We start from the raw sequence: 13,911 nt of genomic DNA on the forward strand, positions 1-13,911 counted from the left end.
GCTCCGAAGATGTTGGATAATTATATTATCCAACATCCAGCTGAAATATCAGCTAATAAGTTAATAAATATGAACTTTTTTCGTATTTTGTGTTGTAATCAACACCATGAAAATAAATTAACATGTACTGCCAGCGCATAAGCCTTTCCACGCATTTTAAATAACAGCTTCACACATGTAAGAGAAAACTAATTAGAATTTATTTCTCCTATATATATATATATATATATATATATATATATATAGATGTTTGTTTCAGTGTCTTTTAATATCAATTTTAATACCAAAACTTCGTTCTTTTCTGAGTCGACCAAAACCAAAACACAACCATCTGCATTTTCCTGGTGTTTATAAAGTTGTGTGCAACTGTGGTCGACCTTATTTTGGCCAGACAGACAAATCTGTTTCACTTCGTCTTGAGGAACATAGACGTGACATCTCCTACAGTAGAGCACGAGCGAGCGCCCTTTCCAGTCATGTCCTTTTCTCGGCAAACTCTAACCTTGAAGAACAGCCACATCAAGTTGATTGGGAACGCACTACTAATTTATATATTTGCAAGGATGAATTCGAAAGAAGAATTATCGAATCAAAAGAAATAGTTCTGGACCCTTCACATTTAAACAATAATCTTAGCTACAATTTGCCTGATTCCCATAGCGCAGTAATCCAGTACTGGCGCTCAAAAATTAGCTGTTGCACACATTCTACTCATGCCAACGGTAGCACGCGGTCACCTATTCAAATATGACTGTTACTATTCTGCTTTTTATTAAGCTGTAAAGTTCATTTTTTACCGTGTTATTTTATATCTTATGTTTTTATTTCTCACCTGAAGAAGTCGGAGCACCGATGAAACTAGTTGTGATGTATTAAAGGTTTTTGTTATACTTTCTCGGGTTCTAGTCAGTTAAATTGATTTTTATAAATATATATATATATATATATATATATTCATTTTTAATATAAACTGACTATAAACCCGAGAATTATAACAAATTGAGATTTATTTGCAAACGCAACATGTTTCGTCGAGATTGACTTCATCAGGCGTTAAGAACATAGAAAGATATTAAAAGACACTGAAACAAACATTGAGACACTCTAAAGATATACAATTATAAAGTTATGATATTCGACTGTAAATTACAGTTATTATGAACTTGTGCTATAGTCCGTGTTAAAGTTCTATTGTTGTACACTTGTGTGTGTGTGGAACCACGCGATCTCCTGTATCTGATAGTAGAGCTGAAAGAGGCAGGCAAATTATAGCTGAGATTATTGTTCATATGAAGTCAATCTCGACGAAACATGTTGCGTTTGCAAATAAATCTCAATTTGTTATAATTCTCGGGTTTATAGTCAGTTTATATTAAAAATGAACATATCCCAACCCCGAGTTAATAATAGTATTCATCATATATATATATATCACTCAATATGTCATGAGCTTCATTCAGAGTGAAGGCAGAACAATTGGTTACAAAAGTTAAATTGTGAACATAAGAACGTGTCATAAAGCATGCGTATTCTTTCATGTGTCTCGTTTGCAGTTGTATATGTAGGAGAAAACACTATTAGAGTTTCAGAGAAGTAAATATAGTTGTATGACTTATATATATATAAACAATTAATAGCAGTCACTTCCCAGAAGTTAGATATGGACATACATTCTTTTTGATTAAGATTAGGATGGTATTGTAGGGCCATGCATAATTCAAGGAATAGATGAACCTACTGTAGTGCATCATCTTGATGCTCTTGTATTCTGATCATAGCAGAACAATTAGTCTATCCAAAATAGCAAAGGTGACAAGAACAGGGCATTTGATAAACATTAAGCAAGGATGGAGTTGATAATATGTCTTTGATAGTGATAAGAAAGAAGACAACTTCCAGGTTGGTTAGCTGGTGGTATACAGATTATTCAGAAGTTTCTTTAAGGTTGGGTAGGCAGATCCTTTTTAACATCAAATTGAAATCTGGGAGAGAAATGATATTATCAGTTATTTTCTGTATTGCATTTTTGCTGTATCCATTAAGTAATGGAGTTAGTTTTATTTTATTTAATTCTTCTAACAGAAGAGACTCAGAAGAACAAATTGTGTGCTCAGTGCACAAGGCTTTTGACAATACCTATTTTTTGTAGGATGATGATGTAAAGATGTGTGGATATACTGTATCTACCTGTAACAGAAAATTCAATATTTGCAGTAGAATTAAGATGTATTAGAGTATCCAAAAAGGGAAGACTGCTGTAAGATTTTCACACCAAATAGTGAACTTAATGGGAGTATATAAAGAGTTAATTTTGACCAGAAATTGAAGTAGTTCTGTTTCAGATTGAGACCAGATTGCAAAGATATCAGCCACAAAATGTAATCAAATATGAAGTTGAGGAGAAATGGTATTACAGATCCGATCCTCTAAATGTTCCATAAGGTAGTCAGCTAAAGCAGATGATCTAGCACTGCCCATTACATTATGATCAATTTGTTAAAACAATTTATTATTCCCTGTAAAATAAGCAGCATTGATAGAAACTTAAGTAATCTAACAGTGTCATCAGCAAAATCTTCTTGCTCCACATATATCTCTTCTTGACAGAATATTCTTCATGTTTCAAAATTTCCCAAGTCAAGAATACATTGTCACTCTCCTCAGTTATAGGCAATGTGGCCACCTTTTATGGATAGCTCTTCTGATCCTGTGACCAGCTCCAATACTCTTATGCCCTAAGTCCCCTCCATATCATGCTGCCTCAAGCAATTATCTCTCAGTAGTTGTATAAATTTTATTTCCTTCCTGCCATATAGAGGTAGAAACATTGATTGTTACTTGTTTAATGTTACGTAAAATAGTTATTCTAACGTGTTGTGACTCCATAAAATCTTCACTATGAATTTCTTCGAATCTGTATCTCCATAGTTGAACCCCCAACCCCATCCCATAATAACTTCTCATCCTGCATTCATTGTGCTAATTGCTGATGCGTGTCTTCCAGATTATCCTTGGACCCCCCCCAAAGTCTATAGCAGCAACCAACCATGTATTTCTCTTATGTATTGACCTTGATTTCACACCAGACTGCTTCAAATGAACATCACGCTCCCACTATCTCCTATTCTTTTTGCTTGCAATTCATCTGCTATCAGCAATACCTTCCTGCATCCTATCTTCTCTGTCCTCACTGAAAATACTAAACCCTTCACATTGTGTCCCTGTAACTACATCATTTGCTGTTAGCAAAGTCTCACTAATGCCTATAACTTTTGGTGAGGTTGCACTAACCAACACCAAAAATTCCTCACTCTTGTTTCTGATACTTCTGTCATTAGCATATAGAAACTGTAACATCCCTCTAGGCCTTAACTACCTTTACTTCCTGAATTGATTACCCTATTCAGTATTATTTCTTGAGATTATACAAAGCATTATACAAATGCTTCTTTCCATCTAACTCAGACCATGGACTCAAACCCTACTTCATTCCTTCTGCACAATCTGTGTATTGATTCATTTGCTACCAACACCCTCCTCCTCTTCAGTTTGCCTATATCATATCATGGCAGGAGACTTACAATCTTGACCTTCTCACTCTTCTTTTTTTGCTTTGTCCAACAACTTCACATACTCTCTCATAGACACTTTTTACTTCTCACATTATTAGTGTCACCAAGACAATTAGTCTTTTGCCTTACTTTACTGCACCTGGATAGTATCATTAATATTATTGATGATACTATCTTACAAAATTTTCTCTTTATCTTGTTTCTCTCAGTTATTCACATGATTTCAGTTCTTACCTCCCACTCCTGCTTCTTTCTTTTCTAAACCTTGCTAATTTGTTGTTGTTTCTGCAATTTTTCAATTTCATAATTTGTTCTATATATGATAACATATATGGTAACATGCAAGTGTGCTATTTTCTTATTAAGTCCACTTTGTTCTCCTGAACTTCATGAACTGCACTTTCAACATTATCATTTTCCAGTATACTGTTTACTCTGCTAACACTTGGTTCGTTCTCACCATCCACTGGCACTCACTCTCAAAACACTTTACTGTATACTCACTCACCACTTTTGCTCTCCTTCCATAAATCCTTTAAATTTTGTGATGAATACATTTGTCACAACTTCACTGCACAAAGTTATTTAAATTCAACTTTGCTGCCATTACTATATCATGCATTGGCACCATACAAACAATATCAAATTTTTTAAAAAAATGGCAAGGTTTACATAAAAGCTAAATACAGAGTATGTATCTACTACCATTTATTTGCTAACATAATTGTAGGTATGTAAGCAACATTTAAGCACACTTGTTTAGCTATAGAAAGTAATAAAAATAAAAATGTGTATCTTCAAATTTTCAGTCTACTTACCTTTCTTTTCCAATTTTGGCAGACAGCAAATTATTATTACGTGATACTGGACCCTTTTGTCTCATAAATGCCTGTCATTGAAGACGGTGTTTAGTGCAAGAGATGGAATGTTGGAATTATTAAATATCAGTAGTCCTGTCATTAATCCTCCCATTATTGTTTGTATGGTATTGCCACTATCTATAAATATCACTGCTAACAAAATGTATCCACTTATTATCACTGTATTGCATGGTTGGATTGCTTTAGGATGGTAATGTTAAGAGTTGCATATGCATTTGTGGTGTTTTTAAAAGATGATCATGAAAATATATAGTTTGTAAGTAGTTTAATTTTAACATGAAAAATATGTTTGAGATGTATGCTTGCTGTTTCTTTATCTCTCTCTCTCTCTCTCTCTCTATATATATATATATATATATAACTTTATTTCTTTTGTCGAATATAGCTATGCTTGATGTACTGTTATCTCAGTCTTGTCCAAAAATTATAGTTGGCGATCCACATCAACAAATCTATGCTTTCAGAGGTGCAGCCAATGTCTTAACTAGTATCAGGAACACACATACTTATTACTTAACTCAGGTTTGCCAATCATTCTTATCATAGTTTAATCTTATGCTAGGAAATACTCTGTTTTCAGAAAAATAAATAAAATACTTTCATGTGCATACCAATACCTCCACTCCCCAAGTATGGATTTTGTAAGTATGGTATTTTCTGTGGTTAGTTATAGAAAGCTTTCCTTTATAACTTATGTAGCTCTATAACCTATCACTTGAGACTTTTTTTTTTTCCCCAAAATTTTTTCAGATATTGTTATATTATAGAGAATTTTAAATCTGTATTTATGTATGTATATTTGTTTCCTCACCAGTGATTTTTATGTGATATTATGAAAGATAGTATAGAATTTTGGTATGTAAATCTATTAACAATCATTAAGAAAGAAACTATTTAATGAAGTTTAATTTAGTGGCTTACTATAAATTAAAAAATCAGTGTTGCAGGTGAAGGGATATTTTTATTTATTTATTTATTATTATTATTTTTAAATATAATAAATACTTATCATAAACATTTAAAGATGTGGAAAAGTAAAAATTGTTTTCGAACTCAAGCATCAAAAGTGCTGGATTTATTTCATATTGCCATTTATGCTATAATAATTAAACTAAAATAATATGGTTACCTTATGTTAGTGAAAATTATTATTTATTAAGATAAAATTTTTCACCCATGTTTCATAGATATCTTCAGTATGAACTGAATGGAATTACAGACATAAACATCATCTTATGCTAACATCACAACACTATGCATAACATCACAGGAAAAGTCAACAATGCAATATTAACTTTAGCCAGGTAACAGTGGTCAAATTATTCCTAGTGTCCAAATTAAAAAAAAAAAAAAAAATTAAATTTTTTTTAGTTTGGACTTTAGGAATAGTTTGACCATTGTTGCCTTGTTTACTATTCCTAGTGTGTAATTTTGTACCATTCAGTTCATACTAAAGATATCTATGGAAATATGGATGAAAATTTTATGTCAATAAATAATTTTTATTTACATAAGGTATCCATATTATTTTAGCTTATACGTGTCTTCTTACATTCCCATTCTCAAGCTAATTTTAATTATATATGCATTTAATTAAAATTTCGTTTATTAATTAAACAAGACGGTTTTGTCTTTCTCGTCAGAACTTTTCCCGGATTTTGCAATTCCAATTTTTGATTCATCTAAATCCAAAAGAAAAAAAAAAAAAGGTGTGTGTGTGTGGGGGGGGGGGAATATCAAAAGATATCAAAGAAAGCAATATGAATCCAGCCACTGAAATGTCAATATATATGGTAAACACACCTCCAGAAATTGACTTGACTACTGTTATTGACTTTAGGAATTTATGAATAATTTAAAATAATGAATTTAAATTATACACTTCATGAACCCTTAAAATTAGAACAGACATAACATAAATTCTTGTGAAACATCCATTTTGTCATCTGCCTTGCAGAAGGATTATTGTACTCTTTTCCACAATCAATCATACCACTCCTGATTTTATATATATATATATACACACACACTTTTATAAAGAATTGAATGACTAGAACCGAGATTTAAGTAAAAAGGTTTTAATATAAAAACACGACTAGTTTTGGCTTGTAACAGCCTTCATCAGGTAACATTATAAAAGAAAGAAAAAACACTAAAACACTGAAGCTTAAATAAACTATGAACATCATAGAGAGTCTCTATACATAATTGACATTAAATCATTGTGGTTGTATTTAAAGCTGTTCTTTCGTTAGTTGTATTGTTGGGAAAGTGTGTGCTAGTAGCATCTCGTGAACGCCAATACATGATTACAGCTGAATGACAATCTGGGAGGTTATAGCTCAAGTTATTATTTAAATGAACAGGATTGAAGATGATTTCTCTAGATTCCACGATTTTTCTCTCTAGTTCATCATTGCAACGGAAGATGTTAGTAGATTTTTCCAGCAGACTTTGTGACTTTGGTTTTCATCATTAGGATTAGCCGAGAAAAAGGATATGACTTGAAAGATGAAGTCTGATGAAGGCTGTTACAAGCCAAAACTAGTCGTGTTTTTATATTAAAACCGTTTTACTTAAATCTCAGTTCTAGTCATTCAATTCTTTATAAAAATATGTATGTTAACCGAGTTAATGATCATTCTTTCATATATATATATATATATATATATATATATATATATATATATATATATATATATATATATATATATATATATATATATCATCATCAAATTCCTGCCATGAACCCTCAAGGGGTGTACAGGATATGACAGTACTACATGAAAAAATTACATCATTACTAACTTCCTATCTACAATTTTCCTCCAAATCAGTCTGTTACTTGTCAAGACTCCAACATTATCAGATCTTATATTTCTATCGTCTAAGGCACTTTGTACCGTATCAATCCACCTATATCTTGGTCTTCCACTGGGTCATTTTCCTGCCAACCTGGCAGAGAACATTTGTTTTGCTAATCTTTCCTCTACCATTCTATTTAAGTGACCATACCACCTGAGATTAGCTCTGCTAACGCATTCCTGGATGCTGACAATGTCAAGTTCTTTCCTAATATCCTCATTTTTAATATGATATTGCCATTGATGCCATCTGTTCACGCCTCTAATCTTTCTCAGGACTCTCATATCTGCGGTCTCTAGTCTTTGGTCAAGTGTTTTACTTCTGACCCAGCTCTCAGATCCATAAGTTAAAACTGGTTTGAACACTGCCTTGTATACAGCTAATTTAGTGTTCAGATTAATTTCTCTCTTATTCCATATGAATTTATTCAATTGACTTCCCGCCATACCAGCTTTGCTGATTCTGTTGTCTATTTCTATATTTAATTTACCATCTTCAGTAAAAATCGTACCTAAGTAGCTGAAATGTTTTACTTGTTCCACAGGTTCTCCATTCACAACACAGTTGACATTTTCAGTGATTCTGCCTATTTTCATTGTCTTTGTCTTTTTATTGCTAACCTTCATACCATACCTATTACAACAGCTATTCAATTTAGTCAGAGAATCTTGCAGACTTGTAGCAGATTTATTTAGAAGTATAACATCATCTGCATAAAGCAAAGAGCTGACGTTAACATCTCCAATTTTTATATCAGGTTTAATACCACATTCCTTCATAATGTGATCCAATATAGATAATGAATAACAGAGGGGATAATGTACATCCTTGTCTCAACCAGATTTAACAGTAAACCATCTTCCTGTACTTCCTTCAGTTCTAACTGCTGACTTACAACTCAAATAAAGACTAAGTATTGCTTGATATAATGCCCCATTGACACCATATAACTGCAGCGTATTGAATAGCTTCTCTCTTGGCACCTTGTCATATGCCTTTTCCAAATCGACAAAACTTAAATACAGATCTTTGTTATATTCCCATGCTTTCTCGACTATTTGTCGTAAAGTGAAGATCTGATCCTGACAGCCTCTATTTGGCCTGAATTCAGCTTGTTCTTCACCAAGCTTTTCTTCCACAATTCTTCTCAACCGTTTCTCAAGTATACTTGCATAGATTTTGCCAGGAACACTCAGTAGGGAAATACCTCTGTAATTCTCACATTCAGTTTTATTTCCCTTTTTATATATTGATACTATGAGAGCTCTACTCCAATCATCGGGAATTCGTCCCTCTGTCCAGGCTTTCTGAACTATGCAGTGCAGCCACTGTAAGACTTTTATACCACCATACTTCAGCATTTCTGGTCGAATATCATCTACTCCTGCTGCCTTTCCACATTTCAAGCCTTTGATGGCTTTTTCTGCTTCAAGTATGGATATGTATTCCTGACTGCATGCCTGGTCAGTGTTTTTTATCACTGTGCTGTCATCACTGCTTGTTTCATTTAGCAGTTTTTCAAAGTAATTACTCCATACTTCAATGATATCTTTTTCTCCTGTTTTCATGTCACCTTTATCATCTCTAATTCCTTTTACAGCACTCTTTCCTCCATTCCTAAGCTTCTTCAACAACCTCCAGAATATTTTGCCACCTTCTTGATATTTATTTTCTATATTCTTGCCAAAGTCCTCCCATGACTTTTGTTTAGCTAGTTTTACACACTGTTTAGCTTTCTTACATTTGTCTCTGTATTCTGTAAGAGTAAAAGCTGACTTATTTGCAAGGAACTTTTGTATGCTTTCTTCTTTTCCTTCACTGCCTCTTTAACTTCCTGTGTCCACCAGGGAGTTCTGATTTTTTTATCCTTGCACACAACCTCACCACATCCCTCTCTGGCAGAATCTATCAATGTTTTCTTCAGAGTTTGCCACTGAATCTCCAAGGTTTGATTCCTGTTCTCAAACTCTTTCATTTTCTTTTCAATAATCTTTCTGCATTTTAGTCTACAGTTCACATCTGAAAGCTGCTCAACTTTTATTCGCTTTAAAACTTTCTTACATGTTATTCTTTTCAATATGAAATTCAATTTTATCCTGCGCAAGACTAAATAGTGATCACTTCCAATTTCAAATCCTCTGTACACTCTGGTGTCCTGCACCAGGGAGAAAACATCACTATCAACAATAACATAGTCAATGAGACTTTTCTTATTCCTTGCCTCTTCTCTCCATGTGAATTTGTGCACATTTTTATGTTGGAACATGGTGTTAGTAATAACCAGTCCATGTCCTGAGCAGAAATCCAACAGATATTTGCCATTATTATTAGCTTTGCTCTTTTCTCCAAATTTTCCCAAAATATTTTTGTATGTCTCACAATCATTTCCTACTCTGCTATTTAGATCCCCAACTAGGACCAACTTTTCCTTTTTCATTGTGTCAGTTGCTTTTTCTAAAGCCTCAAAAAATTCCTCCACTTCTACCTTAGTAGAACCTTCTGTGGGGCCATAGGCACAAATAAGTCTCATTGTCCAGTTCCCCATTCTCATATTTGCCCACATTACTCTACTTGGGACTGACTGCCATTCAAGAAGATTAACCTCATATTTTGTGTTGAATACTATGGCTACTCCTTCTTTTCCTTGATTGTCATTGCCTGAATATAACATTTTGTATTTATTGCTCAGAAAGATCTCACCAGTTTTGGTCTTTTTTGTTTCAGTCACCCCTATTATGTTGATATGGTACTTATCTAATTCCTCAGCTAGCTCCATTTCTTTGCCATTCAGGCTTCTTACGTTGATAGTACCGATCTTTAACTCTGGTGATGTTGAGTTGGGGTTTGTTTTCAGATTTGTTCCAGTAGCTGACTTTTCGCTGTTCGCCCTGGTTCCCTGGCGAAAACAAGGGGCCTTGTTTAACTGGGTGACACCGCAGCTGGCATGAAATTTTGTCATGTTGTACCATCATTTTTTATTTTGGTTTAACCAATAAGAATACAATTTGGTCGGCTAAATCCCAAATTGCCAGCCCATCCTCGTTCGTTCAGTATCAAAGTAGATACCCAACAGGGTGCACCACGAGAAGATGAGGATTGGACATTAGGTCAGAAGCCCTGGTCGGTTCTCCACATTCCTTTAAAGACTATGTGGAGGTCTCCTCTCAGTTATACAGCTTTGACCCTTAAGCACCCCATATATATATATACACACACACACACACACACACACACACACACACACACACACACACACACACAGTGCAATGTATATTCAATGTATATACATATGCAATTTGCAAACACCACATCTTTCTATCTGATGATGATGATGATAAACCATTGAAACAGCTATTATGCTGTAACAGATTCTTCATTCTTGATTATATTATTTAGCTCTACATTTAAAATTATATTCTTAATGTCCACATCTTAGTTCTGTTCTTTCTTCATTTGGTCTGAAAAATTTTTTTCATCTTACTTTACTGTATATTTTGAGTCTTCATGGTTTCCATAAAATTCAGTACACTTATCTGAAGATTAAAAATGAAAACATTATACCTTCAGAGCTTTGGTAGCTCAGTTGGTTATAGACAAGCCCTTTGGCAGGAAATGCTTGTGTTCGAATCCTGTCTATGATGAGAGGTATCTTTATCAGGTGTTTTCAATCAAATGGTGAGTTAGCTGGTCTTGTATGGAGGCATACGATTTATTGTTCCTGGAAATTTGAGTATTTCATTCTTCAAAACAGGCCCCATACTTGGGGCTGGTTTGCTATGTCTATATCCTATATCTATAGATGTGTGTTGGGGAGTTCCACACACATCTATAGACACACCTAGCTGCAAGATGGAAGAAATTAGAGCATTACCAACTTATCTTTCTACTGCATGTTATGGATTTCAGGTAGAGAGAGAGAGAGAGAGATTAATAACATTCAATCTCCTGGATGGAGATGACATTTGACAGGGCAGAGCAAAATAACACCTTCGTTAGATTGTTGCACTTTTGATTTGTGCACTGTTGTGATTATGAAATTCAAATATTCTAGTAAACATGAATTGATTAAAAGTATTTTTATATTTTAATTATATACTTACTTTTCCTAAATTTGTTATTAGTAATAACATAAAACAGATTTAACTTAATGTATATATTTTTATTAGTATAAAATTTTTTCCCTAGTATCAAGAGCATTTTCAGTAAGACTTTCAAATTAAACAACAGAAACAGGTATATTCAATAATGACATGCACAAACTGCATGTACATGATGTAGAACATCGTGGTCTAATTATATTAAGGTTCTAATAAAACTAACTTTAACAAGATTTAATAATAAATAAAAAAAATGAATGTTCTATTTAGATTCAGTCGATGTAGCAATATCTCACAACTCTTTGTATGTAAATGTTCCAAGAGATTATTCCTTTTTTTTTTTTTTTTTTTTTTTTTTGGAGAACCTTAATTTTCTTTCAAAAAACTTGGTATCTGGTGGTGGTGGTAGTACCATGCTCTGCAAGTCCTGATTGCTCTAGCTCACGTATCATGATGCATGGCTGCAGATCTATTTATTTGACTAAAATATGATAATCCGTGCTGGCAAGGAATTTGACACACTCGAGGATGGGTTAAAGGCTGAAATTTATCTTTAGCTGAGCCTAGAAAAGTATTGATGGGATGGAAAGACAGTTTTAGGCCAGTGGATCTAAATAATTTGGCTATACCTTCTGAGATATCTTTAACATAAGGAGTGGTTACACAACGGACCACCTATATCACTATTTCAATGAGAGGGAGATGACAAAGAAACATTATTATCTTATTGACATATGATATGATAAAGCCATTAGTAAGGAAGGTGGACTTGATGTGATTTATTTCTTGGGAGAGTAGCAATTCAGTGGAGCAAAGAGAGTGTACTCGATGTACTAAAATCTTAATGGTGCCAGATTTTTGATAGTTATGATGGTGTGAAAGAGGATGAATGTAAAGTTTAGTATGTGTTTTCTTTCTAAATACTGAGAAATGAAGGTTACCATCTGGTTGATGAAGTAATAGAGCTAAAAAGGCATTCCATTTGTTCCCTTCTAATTCAAGAGTCACCTTTCACCATCATATCTAGTTCACTCTTCTAACTCAAGAGTGAACTGGACATTGATAGCAAAAGGTGTTGGTCTTATTGACAATTTCTTGTAGGACTGTATGGGACCCCCATGCCAAACTGCAAAAACATCATAAGAATGGCTTAGGAAGGATGCTATTCTGTATATGTTGTTGAGATCTTTCCATGAAGTAATTAGCTAGTGTAGGAGAAAGAGGACTACTCATTGATATACCCTCAATTTGTTGGTAAAGTTTATTTTGGCATGTGAATGAAGGACAAAGTCAAATATCTATTGGAAAATCTTGCTTAAAGAAGTTAAGTGTTTATTCTAAAAGAACATTTGTGAATAAGCCTATAATATCCAGGCTGAAAAGAAGATCACCTGGGCAAAGATGAAGCTCTGATATCTTTTCTTTTAAATGAGAACTATTTTTGATAAATAAAGAGGACTTTCCTGTGAATGCTGAAAGCAATTTGGAAAGGTGTTTTGCAATTTTGTAACATGGAGAACCAGTGCAGTCCACCACAGGACATAATGGAATATTCATTTTGTGGACTTTTGGCAGTCCATATAAATGAGAAGGATACCCATGATAACAGTTACGTTTCTTCTTGGTTTCCTCATCCCAGTTAGAAACATCTGTAAGAGTGTTTAATTTTCTAATCTGTGTTGTAGTAGGATTAATAGCAAGAAGATGATATGTAGAGTAGTCATGTAACATTAAAGTTACTTTTCTATAGTATTTTTATTAAAATTATTTTTACTAGAATCTTAATATAATTAGACCACAACACTCTACATTATGTATTTGCGGTTTGCACATGCCATTGTTGAATATACTAGTTTCTGTTCTTGTTGTTTAATTTGAAAGTTATACTGAAGATATCCTTGATATTGATTGATTGATTCTCTTCCATCAAGATAAGTTGAGTGCTTCATGAATCCATCTTTTCCACTCTTCTCTTAATAAAGTCTTTCTTGAAAGATCTTGGAGGCTGTTGATCTTAGCAGCTTTCTTGATATTAGTGATCCAGCTTATCCTTGGTCTGCCCGTTGTCTATTTGGTGGTTTTCCGTCCTTGTAGAGTGATCTAGGGTAATCTCTGTTGGTTCATTCTGTTTACATGCCCATACCATTTTAACCTTTTTTTATTTTGTTTGTCTAGTATTAGTTCTTTATAATTTATTGTTCATTCCTCGCTATTTGATTGGTCTTTTTCTCAGTCCATTTAGTTTGGTTTATTTTTCATAAGCATTTGGATTCAAACGCTTGCAATTTTATTTCTTCTTTTTTCTTTGTTATCCAACTTTCAGATCCATAGAGGACCATAGGCAGTACCATTGAGTTGTATATTTTTTGTTTCAGCTGTTTACTTATTTTTTTACTATTCCAAATTTTATTTAGTTTTCCTATTACAGACTAGACTAAACTTATTCTATGATTTATTGTTTTTTTATAATTTAGATCTTTAGTGATAAGTAATCCT

General features: G+C 33.4%; 1 protein-coding gene across 7 annotated transcripts in view; it reads left to right on the forward strand.

Annotated features, from left to right (window-relative positions):
* The window catches only part of LOC150108400 (F-box DNA helicase 1-like), a 378,469-nt gene that overhangs the window by 206,482 nt on the left and 158,076 nt on the right, over positions 1-13,911 (forward strand). For all 7 annotated transcript variants that reach the window (XR_016548131.1, XM_090390741.1, XM_090390746.1 and 4 more), the window contains exon 13: positions 4,839-4,975. Coding sequence is in view for 6 of the 7 variants with exons in the window: in XM_090390741.1 (XP_090246867.1) it covers positions 4,839-4,975 (137 nt within the window). In the remaining variant the exon portion in view is untranslated. The remainder of the gene's footprint in view (positions 1-4,838; positions 4,976-13,911) is intronic.

Source organism: Typopeltis vanoorti, chromosome 3, assembly GCF_054136105.1.
Source record: "Typopeltis vanoorti isolate ZY-2024b chromosome 3, IOZ_Tvanoo_1.0, whole genome shotgun sequence".
In the NCBI taxonomy this organism is placed as follows: domain Eukaryota; kingdom Metazoa; phylum Arthropoda; class Arachnida; order Uropygi; family Thelyphonidae; genus Typopeltis; species Typopeltis vanoorti.